General features: G+C 46.8%; 1 protein-coding gene across 2 annotated transcripts in view; it reads right to left on the bottom strand.

Annotated features, from left to right (window-relative positions):
• LOC132833960 (myelin-associated glycoprotein-like) overlaps window positions 1–20528 on the bottom strand; it is a 53385-nt gene that overhangs the window by 26262 nt on the left and 6595 nt on the right. The window contains exons 3-5 of one of the 2 annotated variants that reach the window (XM_060852657.1): window positions 11590–11955; window positions 4413–4706; window positions 2078–2371 (exon numbers count right to left, since the gene is read on the bottom strand). In XM_060852657.1, the coding sequence (XP_060708640.1) occupies window positions 2078–2371; window positions 4413–4706; window positions 11590–11955 (954 nt within the window). The remainder of the gene's footprint in view (window positions 1–2077; window positions 2372–4412; window positions 4707–11589; window positions 11956–20528) is intronic. The other variant, XM_060852660.1, reaches the window with a different exon arrangement.

The following is a 20528-nucleotide window of genomic DNA, read 5'->3' as shown; positions in this document are numbered from 1 at the left end:
ACCCCTTCACCACACCAAACAGACACCCTCCCACTCCCCAACAACCCCTTCACCACACCAACCAGGTACCCTCCCACTCCCCAACAACACCTTCACCACACCAACCAGACACTCTCCCCCTCCCCAACAACCCCTTCACCACACCAACCAGACACCCTCCCACTCCCCAACAACCCCTTCACCACCCCAACCAGGTACCCTCCCACTCCCCAAAAACCCTTCACCACACCAACCAGACACCGTCCCACTGGCCAATAACTCCTTCACCACACCAACTAGGTACCCTCCCACTCCCCAACAACCCTTTTACCACACCAACCAGACACCCTCCCACTCCCAAACAACCCCTTCACTACACCAACCAGACACCGTCCCACTGGCCAATAACTCCTTCACCACACCATCCAGACACCCTCCCACTCCCAAACCACCCATTCACCACACCAATGAGATACCATCATATTCCCCAATAACCCCTTCACCACACCAACCAGATACCCTCCCACTTCCCAACAACCCCTTCACCACACCAACCAGACACCCTCCCACTCCCCAAAAACCCCTTCACCACACCAACCAGATACACTCCCACTCCCCAACAACCCCTTCACCACACCAAACAGACACCCTCCCACTCCCCAACAACCCCTTCACCACACCAACCAGGTACCCTCCCACTCCCCAACAACACCTTCACCACACCAACCAGACACTCTCCCCCTCCCCAACAACCCCTTCACCACACCAACCAGACACCCTCCCACTCCCCAACAACCCCTTCACCACCCCAACCAGGTACCCTCCCACTCCCCAAAAACCCTTCACCACACCAACCAGATACCCTCCCACTCCCCAAAAACCCTTCACCACACCAACCAGACACCGTCCCACTGGCCAATAACTCCTTCACCACACCAACTAGGTACCCTCCCACTCCCCAACAACCCTTTTACCACACCAACCAGACACCCTCCCACTCCCAAACAACCCCTTCACTACACCAACCAGACACCGTCCCACTGGCCAATAACTCCTTCACCACACCATCCAGACACCCTCCCACTCCCCAACAACCCCTTCACCACACCAACCAGACACCCTCCCACTCCGCATCAACCCCTTCACCACACCATCCAGATACCCTCCCACTCCCCAACAACCCCTTCACCACACCAACCAGACACCCTTCCACTGCCCAACAACCCCTTCACCACACTAACCAGATATCTTCCACTTCCCAAATAAACCTTCACCACACCAACTAGACAGCTGCCATTCCTCCCCAACCATGTGGGTGGTATGTTGGCTGAGTGGTTAGCACTGCTGCCTCACAGCACCAGAGACCCGGGTTCAATTCCAGCCTCGGGTGACTGTCTGTGTGGAGTTTGCACATTCTCCCCGTGTCTGCGTGGGTTTCCTCCGGGTGCTCCGGTTTCCTCCCAGAGTGCAGAGATGTGCAGGTCAGGGTGAATTGGCTAAATTGCTTCTAGTGATCAGCGATGTGTGAGTTAGGTGCATTAGTTGTGGGTTAACGTAGAGTAATAGGAAATGGGTCTTGGTGGTTTACTCTTTGGAGGATCAGTGTGGACTTGTTGGGCCGAAGGGCCTGTTTTCACACTGTAGGGATTCTATGATATGCCTCGAATTAAAAAAAATATGCATCGCTGGCCTGCATTCCCCAACAGTGTCCCCACCCCATGTCCTGTCAACTTTGACACTCTCCCCACTCCTTCCCCTGCCCCATCACAATGCTGGCTTTGACATTCCCACCCCCTGTACCCAGTTCTGAACCGTCTTCCCACAAGTGTATTTGACACACCCACCTGATGGCCCCCACACCTTCCACCCACCACAGTTGTGCCACACCTCCCATCAGCCTGCTGCCAGTGCTGAGACACCAGCCCCAGTAAGTGTGAAGGAAGGAAGGGCTTCCTATTACCCTTCCCTGAATGGTCTGAGTCGAAGTGTTGTCGTGGTCACAGGTTGGTCAAGGAGGCTGGTGGGAAAGAGCATCTTAAAGGAGGTGGGGAGAGAGTGGAGGCGGATTCCCGAGTCCAATCCTGAGCGATACTCTCACCTTTGACCCAAAAATATGCCTTGAGCATGGCTGCCCCGTGCGGGTTTCGAACTGAGCAGGATGCCATCGTTTCCTCTTCCTCCGAGTGCCCTGTCAGGGTCAGAGAGCCCATCACCAGATGCCCCACTCTGAGCTGCTGCGACACAAAGTCTCCATGAGTTTGGTTCCCGCTGAGGTTGGCGTGGGGGAGGTGCCAGGTGAGGTCTCCGGGAGGGTTGGAGTTGGCTGCACAGATGCAGGTAATCCCCTCTGCCCTCCGAGCACATTCCAACTCTCGGGAAAACACTGGACCATCTGAGCAGGGAATGACAGCAATCAGTCAAGAAACAAAGTGGTAATGCGAAAAGATTCTTCAGTGTCTGGGTTCATTCCAAGCTGAATCTCCCAACCTCAACCTCAGCACACCGAAAACGTAACAATTGAATCCAACAATTACACTCTGTCATTGGCTGAACAGGGAACTTGTCATCCCATCTTTGTTTTCAAATCACTCCCCGTCTCAATAACATCCTCCAGCCTCTACACCCCCTCCCTATCTCTGTCACCCCCTCCAGACCCTACACCCCTCCCTATCTCTGTAACCACCTCCATCCCCTACACCCCCTCCCTATCTCTGTAACCCCCTCCAGCCCCTACACCCCCTCCCTATCTCTGTAACCCCCTCCAGCCCCTCCACCCCCTCCCTATTTCTGTAACCACCTCCAGCCCCTACAGTCCCTCCCTATCTCTGTAACCTCCTCCAGCCCCTACAGTCCCTCCCTATCTCTGTAACCCCCTCTAGCCCCTACACCCCCTCCCTATCTCTGTAACCACCTCCAGCCCCTACAGTCCCTCCCTATCTCTGTAACCCCCTCCAGCCCCTATACCCCCTCCCTATCTCTGTAACCCCCTCCAGCCCCTACACCCCCTCCCTATCTCTGTAACCTCCTCCAGCCCCTACAGTCCCTCCCTATCTCTGTAACCCCCTCCAGCCCCTACAGTCCCTCCCTATCTCTGTAACCACCTCCAGCCCCTACAGTCCCTCCCTATCTCTGTAACCTCCTCCAGCAGCTGGTACTCTCAGAGATCGATGTCCTCCTCCAAATCTGGTCTGTTGAACCTTCCCACATTGCACCGAGGTCAGGGGGGTGGAGAATTTCCAATCATGATAAATATCAAAGTTATATCCAGTGACTTCAGTCTCAATATCTCAAAACATCAGTTCCGTGCAGAGTAATTGCCACACTGCTGGAGGGTCAGTCCCAAAGGGATGCTGCACTGTCAGCTGGTCAATACCGCAGGAGAACGCTACTGTAAGAGGGGGATGTACTGAGGGGGAAAGTGGCTGTCAGAGGGTCAGCACGCAGGGACTCCCAGCCAGTTGGGTGTCAGTGCTGAAGGTGTATCATTCTGCTGAAATATCAATATTGAGACAGTGAGGCCCTCTCAGCAGTTCCAACTTTAACACAACATCTCAAAATGCGACTCTGCCCTCTCGGTCAGACGTAACAAACACAATGAGGTGAAAGTGGGCACTGCAGATGCTGGAAATCAGAGCCTAGATCAGAGTGGTGCTGGAGAAGCACAGCAGGTCAGGCAGTATCCGAGGAGCAGGAGAATCGACGTTTCGGGCAAAAGCCCTTCATTCAATATTTTGCTCAATTAAAACCTGGTGTGCAGCACCTCTCCATCAGATGTTAGTTAGGCCGCAACTCGAGTATTGTGTGTAGTTCTGGAATCTCCATCACAGGAGGACCAGGATTTCACTGGAGAGGGTGCAGAGGAGATTTATTCGGATCTTGTCCGAACTGGAGGATTTTCGTTTTGAGGAAGTGATTGGACAGACTGGGGTGGATTGTTTTAGAGGCCCGGCTAATTGTCAATGGGCCAGCATTGACATTAATTTCCCCGAACACAGCTCAGAGCCAACCACCTGGCTGTGGGTCTGGAGTCACATGTAGGCCAGACCAGGTCAGGGTGACAGTTTCCTTCCCTCAAGGACATCGGTGACCCAGATGGGTTTTTCACCATGAGACACTTAATGCCAGATTCGCTACTGAACTCCAATTCCCCATCTGCCCTCAGAAACCGGGTACCCAGAACATTATCTGGTCTCGAGGTAGGATCACGAGATTGCTGTCTCCCGATAACATTGAAGAAAGATTTCAGTGTGCGCTGTGATGCTGAAGCTGGGAAAAGTAATGAGAACCATCAGGGGTTGTTTGTGGTCAGTACAGCAATGGGCTGAAGGGCCTTTTCTGTTCTTCAGCCCTCGGTGACTGTGTGACATTGGGTTGGTGCTGTTCTTGATGTCAGCAATGACAGCGAATGTGGAATGAAACGTGTCCATACTTACATTGCACTGTCAGTATGAGGGTCTGCTCTGATGACACAGTTGGATAACTCACTCTGCAGGTGAGGGTCTGTCCCTGGTGTCTGAGTGACGGTGTCAGGCTCAGAACAGAAGTGTAGCTCAGAGTGACCCCATGCTGAGTGACGGTGTTTGAGAGTGATCCATCAGCAGCTATGGGAGTGTCCCAGGTTAAGGCAGGTGCTGTTCCATTGCACGTTGTGTTGAAGATACAGTTTAGACTCACACACTTTCCTGCGATAATTTCCACGGGGAATATCGTGGGTTTATCTGTGAAATCTTACACACAGAGAATGGATTATTTTACATCAATTTACCTTCCCTTACTCTATTGCTAATAAATCCATATTTTTCCAAGTGTGAGCAAATCCTGTTCCTCAATAATTTCCCTGCCACTGACGTAGATTCACCACCTTGTAATTTCCCTGATTATTCCTGGTGTCTTTCTGAATCTTAGGAACAAAATTGGCTATTCCACAGTCTTCTGGGATCTGTGACTCAACAGGATACATTCCCTACAATGGGAGAACTAGAGGGCATAGATTTAGGGTGAGAGGGGAATGAGTTAGGTTAGATTAGATTCCCTATCGTATGAAAACAGGCCCTTCAGCCCAACCAGTTCACACCGACCCTCCGCAGAGTACATTTTTGCACATCTTTGGACTGTGGGAGGAAACCGGAGCAAACCTACACAGACACAGGGAGAATGTGCAAACTTGACACAGAGAGTCACCTGAGGCTGGAATCGAACCCGGGTCCCTGGTGCTGTGAGGTAGCAGTGCTAACCACTGAGCCACCGGGCCGCCCTAAAGGGACCTAAGGGACAATGTTTTCACACAGAGGGTGGTGCATGTATGGAATGAGCTGTCAGAGGAAGTGGTGGAGGCTGGGTACATGAATAGGAAGGGTTTAGAGGGATATGGGCCAAGTGTTGGCAAATGGAACATTAATTTCGGATATCTCGTTGGGAATGATGTGTTGGTCCGAAGTGTCTGTTCCTGTGTTATACAGCTCCATGACTCTAAAACATTTGTCCGATGTCCCAGCAATTGGCCCCAGGAGTTTCCTCACCTTAGCATGCTGAGAATAGATTCTATCAAGTCCTGGGATATGTCTACCTTAACATCCAACAACACCTTTTGTTTTAATATCACTATCCCCTAGAATATCAACACGTCCTCTCTAAACGCATCATCTCCCGTGCTCTTCTCCTTCATGAACATCAATCTTACAGACCTGACCCAGGTCTTCTGTCTCCAGCCAATCTGGGTTGGCATGGATGGTTGGACAGAAGGGTCTGTTTCCATGCTATATATCTCTATGACTCTATGACTATGACCCTCCTCTGTCCTTGAATAGGTCTCCATTTTCACCTCACCATCCTCGTGGTCCTTGTATCTGCATGAAATGCCTGAAAACTTTTCTGAACGCTGGGTGCCAAAGACATTTTATGGTCCCTTTTAACCTTCCAAATTACTTGCTTGGTCCTTTGCCACTTCAAATTCAGGAACATGTTGGTCCTCAATGCTAGTTACCTGGCCTTTAAATGCTTGTCATTTTCATAAAGTTTGTCATTTTTATAAACGACTTGGACGCAGGCTTAGGTAAATGGGTTGGTAAGTTTGCAGATGACACTAAAATCGGTGGAGTAGTGGACAGTGTGGAAGAATGTTACAGGTTGCAGGGGGATTTGGATAGACTGCAGAATTGGGCTGAGAAGTGGCAAATGGAGTTCAATGCAGCTAAATGTGAGGTGATGCACTTTGGGAAGAATAACAGGAAGGCAGAGTACTGGGTCAATGGAAAGATTTTTGGCAGTGTGGCTGTGCAGAGGGATCTTGGAGTCCATGTACATAGATCCCTGAAAGTTGACACCCAGGTTGATAGTGCTGGCATACGGTGTGTTACGTTTCATTGGTAGTGGGATTGAGTTCCAGAACCGCAATATCATGCTGCAACTGTACAAAACGCTGGTGCGGCCACACTTGGAATATTGTGTACAGTTCTGGTCACCCCATTACAGGAAGGATGTGGAAGCATTGGAAAAGGTGCAGTTTCCATCTTAATCCGTATGATACAATGGTCACCGTCCCCTGACAAAAGACACCTTGGAGTGTAGTTTCATAGCTCCTTGAAAGTGGATTCGCAGGTAGATAGGATAGTGAAGAAGGCGTTTGGTATGCTTTCCTTTATTGGTCAGAGTATTGAGTACAGGAGTTGGGAGGTCATGTTGTGGCTGTACAGGACATTGGTTAGGCCACTGTTGGAATATTGCGAGCAATTCTGGTCTCCTTCCTATCTGAAAGATGTTGTGAAACTTGAAAGGGTTCAGAAAAGATTTACAAGGATGTTGCCAGGGTAGGAGAATCTGAGCTACACGGAGAGGCTAAACAGGCTGGGGCTGTTTTCCCTGGAGTGTCGGAGACTGAGGGATGACCTTATAGAGGTTTACAAAATTATGAGGGGCATGGACAGGGTAAATAGACAAGGTCTTTTCCCTGGGCCGGGGTGTCCAGAACTAGAGGGCATAGGTTTAGGGTGAGAGGGAAAAGATATAAAAGAGACCTAAGGGGCAACGTTTTCACACAGAGGGTGGTACGTGTATGGAATGAGCTGCCAGAGGATGTAGTGGAGGCTGGTACAATTGCAACATTTAAAAGGCATTTGGATGGGTATATGAATAGGAAGGGTTTAGAGGGGTATGGGCCAGGTGCTGGCAGGTGGGATTAGATTGGGTTGGGATATCTGGTTGGCATGGACGGGTTGGACCGAAGGGTCTGTTTCCGTGCTGTACATTTCTATGACTCTGATGTCTCTAAACGTTCTTTCTCTGTCATTTGGTCTGTTGGTCACCAGGTTTCCAAGGAGCACCCGTCCTTCCTACCCATTTTGATTGTACCAAATTAGACCATAGTTCTCACTCACCCAGAAGGATTGTCCTGTGATATCATTGAATGTGGGAGCAGGGAGGCAACATGCTACCTTAGAGACATGTTAACGGCTACAGAAATGTCCCCAAACTAAATCCCCCTCCCCCCTCGATATTGCCCTTCCACTCCTCCTTCAGCTCTCCCATATACCCATGCTACCACAGCCCTGTGAGTTGACGTGCTCCTCTGGGGATCTGTTGCTGTCACTGTGGGTGGGCCCTCTGAGAATTCCTGCGTTACTTGCCTGTTTCTCTGAGATTGCCGGGAGTTCCCACATCCCCTATCCGCCTGTTGACCCCTGACATTTGCAATGACCACCTCCCCGAATGTGCACACACAGCTCGGTGACTGGAACTGCTGCTTGAGCTCTGAAACCCAAAGTTTGTGCAGCCAGTGTAACTTCCTGCAGTTGGGCTGCTCCAGACCACAAGTAGGCGCCATGATTCCCTGTACACCATAGGACAGGGAGTCTACGCGACCGAGGTGAGCATACAATATCCCATACAGTTAGATGACTTTAACTTTGGTAACTTTTATTTACCTTTGCATTATTCTTGTAATAATTGACAACGAGAGGAAAAGGAGAAACCTTTGGCCCATGTTTACATATTTACTTTCACGCGTGCCTAGAAATTCTGCTTTCCCAGTTCCAGGCTACAAATGTACATTTTCCAATATGACCCGTGTTGCAAAATAGGCCTGAACAGCAGTTTAGCAGCAAACAATTAATCCGTGTCTCTGCTGTGATGTCACTGTTCGACACATTGCCCAGAAGCAGCCCAGTTCCCAGGATTGGTTCTTCCTTGTAAGCCTGACCTCTAGCCCCTTCAAGGTGATCGCCATTTACAATGGGGATTGATGTTTGTGACTTAGGGAGGGTTACAGTCTCAATGCAAATCGGACATAAGGGAGCAAATGTGTCACTTTTCACAGAAACTGGATCAAAATTCTGAACATTGGAAAAAAGAAATTTGCTGTTGCTACTAGCTCTGAAAAATTTCAAAGTTTATGTCCTTCATGACCACGAAAAAGCACTCATTTACACTGAGCAGAATCTATTGGCCTTTGTAGAGAAATTTACAACTTACTATGCCAATTATTTTCTCTGGAGTTTGCTCATTCAACCATACAAAGAATTGCTTCTATTTCCGAACTGGATAATATGCATTGATGCAGATGAATTGTGAGGAATGTTACTGTGCAGGATTAGATTGGTGATTAATTAAATCATCAGAAATTGTTTCTGTGTTATTGTGAATGAAGCTGAATGTATGTAAATCTGATTTTCTTTTGTGATTTTTGTAGTATAGACATTCTCATGGAGTATTTTCTAAACTGTGAGAAAATTCATAAAGCCAAAGTACAAAGGGATCGGAAAGTGTGAGACCAGGATTCTCTAAAGGTTAATTTGCAGGTTGAGTCCGTGATTTAGAAAGCAAATGTAATGTTGTCATTTATCTCAAGAGGGTTGGAATGTAAATGCAGCGATGTGCTACTGAGACTTTATAAAGCTCTGGTTAGGCCCCATTTAGAAAACTGTGCCCACTGTTGGGCCCCACACCTCAGGAAGGACATACTGGCACTGGAACGTGTCCAGTGGAGATTCACACGGATGATCCCTGGAATGGTAGGCCTAACATACGATGAAAAGCTCAGGATCCTGGGATTGTATTCATTAGAGTTTAGAAGGTTGAGTGGAGATCTAATAGAAATTTACAAGATAATGCATGTTTTAGAAAGGGTGGACTCTGGGAAGTTGTTTCCATTAGGTGGGGAGACTAGGACGCGCGGGCACTGCCTTAGAATTAAAAGGGGTCAATTTAGAATGGAAATGAGGAGACATTTCTTCAGCCAGAGAGTGGTGGGCCTGTGGAATTCATTGCCGCAGAGTGCAGTGGAGGCTGGGACGGTAAATGTCTTCAAGGCAGAGATTGACAAATTCTTAGTCTTGCAAGGAATTATGGGATAAAGGGAGAGTGTGGGTAAGTGGAGATGAAATGCCCATCAGCCATGATTGACTGGCACAGTGGACTCAATGGGCCAAATGGCCTGACATCCATTCCTATTTCTTCTGATGTTTACAACACAATGACAAGGATTTGGAAACGGTGTTAGAATTAGAATCCCTACAGTATGGAAGCAGGCACTTCGGCCCAACAAGTCCACACCGACCCTCTGAAAATAACCCACTCAGGCCCATTCCCCTCCCCTACCCTGACTAATGCACCTAGCCTACATATCCCTGAACACAATGGGCAATTTAGCATGGCCAGTTCACATCTTTGGATTGTGGGAGGAAACCGGAGCACCCGGAGGAAACCCACGCAGATACGGGGAGAATGTGCAAACTCCACACAGACAGTCACCCAAGGTGGGAATTGAACCCGGGTCCCTGGCGCTGTGAGGCAGCAGTGCTAACCACTGTGCCACCGTGCTGCCCTTTTTCCCAAGGCAGGAGTCATGTTGGTGATACATAATTTATAATTCAAGGCCAACACCAGATGAAATATATGACCGTATAGATGTTTTGGATTGAAAAAGGGTTTACTAAGCTTTGGTAAGACATGACCTCTGGGACTTGTTCAACAGGAACGTGAGCTGTGACTCACCTGTTCATTACTGAAGCTTTTAAGAGGGATAAGTGCGAAGGTTGATGGTTGGACAAACTTGTCTGGAACATAAGGGCTGAAGGTTTTTAGCAACATTTTTCTGGAGTTGTTTTCTGTTTCTCTCAGATATTGGAAGTTGAGAAACTTCCAAATATCTGTATTTTCGACAATCTCAATAGCCCTGAAACCTGGACTCTTACATCTGCTCAGAAACCTCAATCTCACTGATTTTCCATTCCTCTGAAGTCTGATCTGAAGATATTCCAAACATTCTGTGGTGGACATCATATGTGGAGAAAGTGAGGACTGCAGATGCTGGGGATCAGAGCTGAAATTGTGTTGCTGGAAAAGCGCAGCAGGTCAGGCAGCATCCAAGGAGCAGGAGAGTCGACGTTTCAGGCATGAGCCCTTCTTCAGGATTTCAAAAATGGATAACTTCACATTTACCAACATTGTACTCCATTCCCCAGACTCTTGCTCACTCACTTAACCTATCTGAATTTCTCTGCAGAGCATCCCCACCCTCTGCACAGTTTGCCTTTTCACTCAATTGACTGTCCTCAGCAAACTTGGATACATTACACTCAGTATCCTCTTCCAAATCATTCATATATATATCATGAACAGGTGCAGGGACAGCACTGAACCCTACAACCCCTTGCTCACCACTGATCTCTGACCAGAGAAACACCCACTTATCCTGACTCTCTGTTTTCTATTGGTTAACCAGTCCTCTAATCATGCTAGTACATTCCCGCAATTCCATTCATCTTACAGATGAGTCTTTTATGTAGCACCTTATCGAATGCAGATTTACAGATTACTTACAGTGTGGAAACAGGCCCTTTGGCCCAACAAGTCCACACCGACCCACTGAAGCATATACCCAAACCCATACTCCTACATTTACCCCTTCACCTAACACTATGGGCAATTTAGCATGGCCAGTTCACCTAACCAGCACATTTTTGAGTTGTGGGAGGAAACCGGAGCACCCAGAAGAAACCCACGCAGACACGGGGAGAACGTGCAAACTCCACACAGAGAGTCGCCTGAGGTGGGAATTGAACCCAGGTCTCTGTCGCCGTGAGGCAGCAGTGCTAACCACTGTGTGCCTTCTGCAAACCCAAGTATAGAGTATCTACCTGGTCCCCTCCATCCATCCTCAAAGAACTCCAGTAGGTTTGTCAAACACGATCTTCCCTTCCTGAATCCATGCTGTGTCGGCCTGATGGAATCTTTTCCAAACAGATATCTTACTATTTCTTCCATTTCCATTCGAATTAATGGGAGATTGTTTAACTCTGGAATGTACCTCATGTGGGAACAATTTTTCCCACTTTTTTCACAATACAGCCTGATTATAATAAACAGGCAATTTTTCTGTCTATTGTAGAAACCTGGTGAAATTTACAAATGTTCTGGCTAATGGTGTGATAGGGTAGCAATACGGTGATTGAATCAAAACAGTTACACCCACTGGTATAGTTTGTGGAGTAGAGTCATGAAATATCCCAACACAAGGTATCCAATTCATAAAATTAGTAAACCACACACAGGATTGTGTAGTTTTCAACTGAGTGTTGGATGTGAATTAGTGAGTAATTATAATATATCACTTACTTGAAACATAGAGCTGGGTTTCAGGCAAGTAGTTGAATTTATCCATTTCCTGAAATTCTACTCTGAAGAAATAAGGTCCTGCATCTTCCTGCCTGATGTTGTTTACAATCAGGGAACAGTCTCCATCGTTCAGGTCTCCAGATAGCCGGGTTCGATGTCGGAAACGTGGCAACTCTTTGCTGTGATGCCGGGAGTGAAAGGCTATCAATGATGTACCCTGTTTATTGGCATTAAACCAGATTCCAACCCGTGTTTGGTTTACCAGTTTTGAAGGATAAGTGTAACGACATGGAATCCGTGCACAGGAACCTTTCTGGGCTGTCACGTTCCGTGGAGTGTCGATATCCCACTCTAGCATCAGTCCAGCTGAGGAGAGAAATATCAGTATTCAGCACCGGGTAGGCTGTCCGTCCACTGGGCTGAATGGACATACATGCTCAGATCAGGTTTTAATATCAGGCAGAGGCAAGCTGCTGAAAATCACAGGAGCTGAGCGACCCCATCATTTCGAAAGGGGACGAAAGTTTGGGGAGCTCTGAGAGAGGACATCATCTCAGTTATCCATGTAGGATTAACACTAACTCACATTCATTTATACAAAATGAATAGAATATAGAACAGACCCTTCGGCCCTCAATGTTGTGTCGAACTTTCATCATACTCTAAGATCAAACTAACCTACATATCTTTCATTTTACTATAGTCCATGTGCCTATCCAAGAGTTGTTTAAATGTCCCTAATGTGTCTGACTCTACTACCACCGGTGGCAGTGCATTCCACACCCTCACCCTCTCTGTGTAAAGCACCTACCTCTGACATCTCCCCTAAACATTCCTCCAATCACCTTCAAATTATGTTCCCTTGTGATAGCCATTTCTGCCTTTGGAAAAAGTCTCTGACTATCCACTCTATCTATACCTCTCAACATCTTGTACACCTCTATCAAGTCACCTCTCATTCTGCTTTGCTCCAATGAGGAAAGCTCTAGCTCCCTCAACCTTTCTTCATAAGACATGCTGTCCAATCAAGGCAGCATCCTGGGAAATCTCCCCCGCACCCTCTCTAAAGCTTCCACAGCCTTCCTATAATGAAATGGACAGAACTGAACACAATATTCCAAGTGTGGTCTAACCAGGGCTCCATGGAGCTGCAGCATAACCTTGCGGCTCTTAAACTCAATTCCCCTTCTAACGAAAGCCAATACACCATCTGCCTTTTCAATAACCCTGGGTGGCAACTTTGAGGAATCTGTGGACATGAGCCCCTACATCCCTCTGTTCCTCCAAACTGCCATGAATCCTGCCTTTAACCCTGTATTCTGCATTCAAATTCGACCTTCCAAAATGAATCACTTCACACTTTTCCAGGTTGAACTCCATCTGCCATTTATCAGCTCAGTTCTGTATCCTGTCACTGTCCCGTTGCAACCTCCAACAGCCCTCCACACCCTCCACCACTTCACCAACCTTTGTGTCATTGGCAAACTTCGTAACCCACCCTTTCACTTTCTCATCCAAGTCATTTATAAAAGTCACAAAGAGCAGGGGCCCCAGAACAGCACATACCCCCGTGGAACACCCACTGGTTACTGAGCTCCAGGCGGAATACTTTCCATCTACCGCCACCCTCTGTCTTCTATGGGCTATTCAATTCTGTATTACATAGAACATAGAACATTCCAGCTCAATACAGGAAAACATGAAGGCTGAAACTGGCAGAGTAAGGAAGATGTTCATATGTGAGTGAGAGAGAGAGAGAAAACACTGTTTAGTAAATTACATTCACTGACTGAAGGGTTCAAGGGACATAGAGAGAGAGAGAGAGAGACAGACAGAGAGGGAGAGAGACAGTGAGAGAGAGAGAGAGAGACAGACAGACAGAGGGAGAGAAAGGGAGAAAGGGAGAGACAGAGAGAGAGAGAGAGACAGACAGACAGAGAGAAAGGGAGAGACAGAGAGAGAGATACAGAGAGACAGAGAGAGACAGACAGACAGAGAGAGAGAAAGGGAGAGACAGAGAGAGAGATACAGAGAGACAGAGAGAGACAGACAGACAGAGAGAGAGAAAGGGAGAGACAGAGAGAGAGATACAGAGAGAGACAGACAGACAGAGAGAAAGGGAGAGACAGAGAGAGAGATACAGAGAGACAGAGAGAGACAGACAGACAGAGAGAGAGAAAGGGAGAGACAGAGAGAGAGAGATACAGAGAGACAGACAGATAGACAGAAAGAGAGAAAGGGAGAGACAGAGAGAGAGAGAGACAGACCGACAGAGAGAGAGAAAGGGACAGACAGAGAGAGAGAGATACAGAGACAGAGAGAGAGAGAGAGACAGACCGAGAGAGAGGTACAGAGAGAGAGAGAGAGAGAGGCAAAGAGAGATCAGAGAGAGAGAGAGACACAGAGAGAGGAAAAGGATGGAAGCTGGTGGAAAGATTAACCTGTTATGGTCTGGTTTGAGTGAACACTGGCTTTTCATGGATTGAATGTTTGTGTGTTGTTCCCTGGAGCTCGCGATCTGGGAATGTTATGAATTTAATTTGCATTCTAGGGATCTAAGATGATTTTCGTAGAAAAAGCCATTTGGACTGGCTTGCTCAGGGTTTCTCACTTTGATATACGTGTAACTTGATTAGTCAGACCTGTCATTGAGTTTCTCTTCTTCGGTAAACTTTTACCATTTTATTGTTGCTTATCTGATTAAGGACACGTGACGTTTTTGTAATTTTAATACCAAATTCTGAATAAGACGGCTTATTTGAGGCAATAAGGAGTGTTGCCTAAGAGAGCGCAGAGGGGTAAGAGCTGACGTCGCTACTCTGCTCATCGTTTTAGACCCTTCACGCAAGCCTGCCTTGGAGGTATCTATATTATAGGGGAGCACTGATGCCATTGGTAAATAAAGGTAATAATTTAAACTCAACTGTCTGTAAGAGTTTTATATTCCAGACTGCCACAGAGTAGGATCTCCGGGACGAACCAAGAGAGGCTTATGGGTCGATCCCTGAGCCATCTCGAATAGGTACTTTAACAACTGTGGTGTACCTCCCATTTGCCATGCATGACACGTATGGCAAACGTAAACCACATCTTTGTGCAGTCCAGGCCAGTTAGACCTTCGCCTGGGTCTTCCACACACCTAGGGGACCTCCCACTTGTAGTTCATGTCCTACCCATAGCCCCTTCTGTCTGGATGCTACCGCTAACACAGTCTGATCCACTTCTGCCCATTTCTCCTCTGCACTAAACCTGCCATGGCCCCCATTTTTGTCTTAGAATTCTGTCTTTAAGATAATAACCCTCAGGAATACTCTCTGCCTCCTTTTCCAAGTATATATATATATATATATACTTATTGTCTCATATTTCTGTTGTAGGTCCATTTGCCTATCAGGCCTAAACACCTCTGCCTGACCCTCCCCCTGTTCAGGTTGATCCTGTTTCATTACATCAAACAGGGTGTCCGCTAACTGAACCTCAACTCCTTCATCTTTCTCTTTAGTTTTTGCTTCGTGCTGTGACTTATGACAGTGGGATCTGGTTACTACACAGTCTGGGAAAATCCCAGGGTATTTTTTGTTTAACTCCTCAGTTCCCTGGTCTTTCTTAGGCTTCTCCACAACAAGGGGTGTCACTCCCACCTTGGATCCTGCTAAATCATTCCCAATAACAAACTGCATTCCTAGAACTAACACTCTGTCGATCACTCCCATTGTTACTTCTCCACTCCTGTGTTGGCTCTCCAACCTGATCTTTTGGAGGGGAAGGCTTCATTACTGTCCATCTATCCCACAAATCACTACTCTCTTGGGTAACAGGCCAGAGAGAGTGCACATATGTTCATCTCTTGCTATACCTTCATCTCTAGCTATTAGAGATTAATTAGATCCTCATCACTCAAAATTATAACTTCTTGTCCTTCTCCCCTGTTCTTTCTGCGTAAACTTTAAGCATTGAGGTGAATTCTTTATAGAGATCAGGCACTATCTCCATCCCCAGTCCCTATCTGGGCTGTGCATTCTCCTGCAGCTCCTCGGCTCGTCTTGTAGTCTCCTATACTACCTCCACTAATGTCACTGGCTTAACTTCTTTTAGCACCTCTATTCCCACAAAGACTTTCTTTAATGACCAGCACTGTGACTTCATGTGTCTCACCTTCTGGCAATGAAAACCCCTTTTCCCAGTCCCCTTCCTGACCCACCGGCACTGTAATGTCCTGTGTACCACCCCATTACAGTGAAAGCCCCTTTTCCCAGTGTCCTTCCTGACCCACCGGCACTGTAATGTCCTGTGTCCCACCCCATTACAGTGAAAGCCCCTTTTCCCAGTCCCCTTCCTGACCCACCGGCACTGTAATGTCCTGTGTACCACCCCATTACAGTGAAAGCCCCTTTTCCCAGTGTCCTTCCTGACCCACCGACACTGTAATGTCCTGTGTACCACCCCATTACAGTGAAAACCACTTTTCCCAGTGTCCTTCCTGACCCACCGGCACTGTAATGTCCTGTGTCCCACCCCATTACAGTGAAAGCCCCTTTTCCCAGTGTCCTTCCTGACCCACCGGCTCTGTAATGTCCTGTGTCCCACCCCATTACAGTGAAAGCCCCTTTTCCCAGTGTCCTTCCTGACCCACCGGCACTGTAATGTCCTGTGTCCCACCCCATTACAGTGAAAACCCCTTTTCCCAGTGTCCTTCCTGACCCACCGGCTCTGTAATGTCCTGTGTCCCAGCCCATTACAGTGGAAACAGCTCAGGCCTTCACCTCCTTTCCACCCGCTTGAGTTTTTTTTTAACCTGTGGTAAGCTTTTCCCTGTGTGCTCTCCTCTTTGTTTCGTAGTGTAGGATCTCCCCTTCTCCCAATTTCTATCCCTCACAGGATGAAATTCCTGACGGAAGCTATATTTTGCCTTATACACTAATGCATATTCATCTGCCATGTCTGCTGCTCTCATCACTTCCTGAACTTTCTGTTCATCCACACAATTCTTCCCATCGCACCCATCTATCAAAATGACTATGTTTACTTCTTTCAATCTCAACATGAATCTGACCTGGTTCCTTTATGTTTCTTCATCACAGTCTACGTTTCTGATAGTAATTCATAAAAACTTAAAATAGCCTGTTTGAATCTGTATGATCTCTTGACGCTTCATCTGACAGTGCGGCAAATACCTCATGAGCTCTGCCTCCCAGCTTAGTCTGAACGAGCATTATCTACAAGCTGTCTGACCACTCCATCTGCCCAGCTGAGTTTTCAAATGAAATAAAGAAGGATTCAACATCTTTCTCATCAAGTTTTGACATATTTGTATACATCACTACCTTCTCTCGTCATCTCTATCCTGCTTACTTTCCTGACTAATTCGCAACTTCAGAGGTTCAAATTCTCTCTTCCTTTCTCCTCTCTCTTTTGCTTTGCTCAGCTAAGAACTTGCTCTTTTTTCTCATCTTTCTTTCTCTCTGTCTCTGTTTCTGTCTCTCTCTCTCTTTCATCTAACATCACTCTTCACTCCATTTATTTATCTTCTAACTCCATTTGCCTCAATTGCAATTTAAGTTTTTCTAACTCTCCTGCACTTGCCTGTTTCTCTGACACCCCTAATGCTTGACCAACTCCATTACACTTTCAGCTTTCTTCTTGTCCCTTGTTAGACCCAATTCTAACCTATTTGCTCATTCCAAAATGAGCCTTGCTCTGTATTTCTGAACGTTCTTGGCAACCTTGGGAAGCATCTTCAAACCCCAGAATCTCTTTTGCAATATTAAGAACTATTTTCCTCACTTTTAATTTAACCAAACACAAGTAACCAAAATTATATAAATTGTCTCACCTCAGTTTTATTTAAAGATTTAGGACATTAATCGGCAAGTGTTTACATCTGCTGGGATCTTCCGTACCCCAAACTGTTCAAATCTTTCTAAATCTCAGACTGGATCTGTCCAAATCCCAGACCCAAGCCCCCAAACTGTTACGATACGGGGGTGAACCCCTCTGTTAGTTAAACCAAACACTCAGAAAAGATCACCTCCCCGCATAATCTGTTAAAATGTGAGTGACAGAGAACTCCCAAATTCCACTATTTGAAGAAAATAATATCAATTTATTCTTCAAATTGAACATTAAATAACAGCTGTCTAAGCCCCCTGTTCTCTTAACTGCTTACAATCTGCCTCCAGCTCTATAACAATATGCTGTTCCAATAAAACACTTATTAAAATCACATCAACTTAATTCCAAAACCACACAGCTGCTGTCTTTCTTCTTCTAGCTGAAGATTTCCCTGAGTCATCATCTTTCTTTTTACTGTGAATATGTTTCATATGAAAAGGTACCTTTTGATAGAGAGTGTTTCCTAGTTTGGATCTGTGTTGGTAGCAGTTGCTCAGTCCGATTTTTAAAACGTCTGCATTTTTACGTTCCCAACATTGGATCATCCCAACGGTTTGATGTTGGCAAAACAATAAATTCAAACTCAATTGGGTTTTAGTATCCTGAGGCATAATTTAAACTGATTTGTTGTCAAAACAGCAACCAACTCAGGTATCCATTTCACAGCCAAATGTTACATAGTTTCAATTTCCCAGTATACTCTGAGACTGCCATCTAGTCATATGACAGGTTCTTGTCAGCTCTCAGTTCAGAACAGCATTCACACTCTCTTAAAGGTACAGTACATGCTTTCAACTTCATAACAGTATCCAGATAGACTTATTTCCCTGTATCCCAAACCTCCTTACTTTCTGAATAAAGCTGCTATGGGGAACCGTATCAAAATCCATGTATATAAAATCCATCCACTGCTCTACCTTCATCAGTGTGTTTTCTCACATTCTGAAAGACTTCAGTAAAGCTTGTGAGGCATGTCCTGCCCCTCATAAAGCCATGCTGGCTATCTCTAATTAAACTATGGTTTTCCAAGTAATTGTAAATCCTGTCTCTCAGAATCCTCTCTAATAATTTGCCCAGCACTGATGTCAGACTGACTGGTCTGTAATTCCCAGGATTATCCCTACTCCCTTTCTTGAACCATGAATAACTTTTGCCATCCTCCAATCATCTGGCACTACTCCAGTGGACAGTGAGGACGCAAAGATCATTGCGAAAGGTGCAGCAATCTCTTCTCTCACTTTCTGTAGCATCCTTGGCTATATCCTGTCTGGTCCAGGGGACTTATCCATTCTTACGGTTTTCAAAATTTTCAGCACGCCTCCCTTCTTAACATTAATCTGTTCGAGAGTATCAGTCTGTTTCACACTGTCTTCACAAATGTCAAGGTCCCTCACACTAGTGAATACTGAAGCAAAGTGTTCATTAAGGACCTCCCCTTCCTCCTCCCACTCCAGGCACAAGTTCCCTCCACTATCCCGGATCAGCCCTACCCTCACTCTGGCCATCCTCTTGTTCTCCCCTTAAGTGTAGAACACCTTGGGGTTTTCCTTAATCCTACCCTTCCAGCTTTCCTAAATCCATTCTTCAGTTCCTTCTTGGTCACCTTGTAACCCTCTAGAGCCCTGTCTGATCCTTCCCTCAATCTAATGTAAGTTCCCTTCTTCCTCTTGACTAGATGTTCCACATCCCTTGTCATCCAAGGTTCTTTCACCTGACCATCCCTTCCCTGCCTCAGAGGGACAAACCTATCCAGCACATTCAGCAACTGCTCCCCAAACAACCTTCATATTTCTGTTGCGTATTTGAGAACATCTGTTCCCAATTTAGGCTCCCCAGTTTCTGCCTAACAGCATCATAAAACATCCTCCTCCAATTAAATGCTTTCCCATACTGCTCCTATGGCTCTAGTAAGGGTTAGGGTGTTGTGATCACTATCACCAAAATGCTCTCCCACCGAGAAATCTGAAATGTGGCCCGGTTCATTGCCAAGCACCAAATCCAAAATGGCCTCCCCTTCTAGTCAGCTGATCGATGTATCCAGTCAGGAATCCTTCCTGGACACACCTGCTCCATCCAAACTATTTGAGCTAAGGAGGTTCCAATCAATATTTGTGAAGTTGAAGTCACCCATGACAACAACCTTCTACACCTTTCCAAAGTTCCCCTTCCAATCTGGTCCTCCGCGTCTCTGTTGCTATTGGGGGGGCCTGTAGAAAACTCCCAATTAAGTGACTGATCCTTTCCTGTTTCTGACTTCCAACCAGACTGACTCTGTAGACAAACTTTCCTCGCCGACCTCCCTTCCTGCAGCTGTGAAACTATCCCTGATGAGTAAGGCCACTCCCCCACCTCTTTTTCCTCTCTCCCTTATAACTTTTGAATCATCTAAACCCTGTAATATCCAGTAACCATTCCTGCCCCTGTGCTAGCCAAGCCTCTGTAATGGCCACAACATCAAGTACTGATCCATGCTCTAAGTTCATCATTCTTATTCCTGACACTTCTTGCATTAAAATAGACACACTTCAGCCCATCTCACTGACTGCAACTTTGCCCTGTCAATTGTCTATCCTTCCTCACAGACTCTCTGCACACTCTGTTCACTAGCTACACCATCCTCTTAACCATCCTCCGGTTTGTACCCTCTTACCAAACTAGTTTAAACCCTCCCAGGAGTCTCATTCGCGACTCTCCTGTCTGTCCCTCTCCTGTCATGATCGCTCCCCTTTCCTGCCCTCTTTTCTTCTGAGCCACAGAGCCAGGGTCAGTGTCAGAGACCTGGCAGCCAAGGCCTTCCCCTGGTAGGTCTTCCCCCTCATCAGTATCCAAAACGGTCCACTTATTGTTGAGGGGACGGCTACAGGGAATCCCTGCGCTGTCTGCCTATTCCATTTCCCTCTCCCAATGGTCACCTAGATACCTTTATCCTGTGAATTATCCTGATGGCCTCCCCTCAGCCTCCCGAATGTTCCGAAGTTCATCCAGCTCCAGTTCCCTAAAACGGTCTGTGAGGAGCTGGGGTGTGAGGTGCACTTCCCGCAGGTGAA

This window comes from Hemiscyllium ocellatum, chromosome 38, assembly GCF_020745735.1.
Source record: "Hemiscyllium ocellatum isolate sHemOce1 chromosome 38, sHemOce1.pat.X.cur, whole genome shotgun sequence".
NCBI lineage: Eukaryota > Metazoa > Chordata > Chondrichthyes > Orectolobiformes > Hemiscylliidae > Hemiscyllium > Hemiscyllium ocellatum.
Note: the sequence above shows the minus strand (reverse complement) of the source record. Positions and strands in the feature narration are given on the sequence as shown.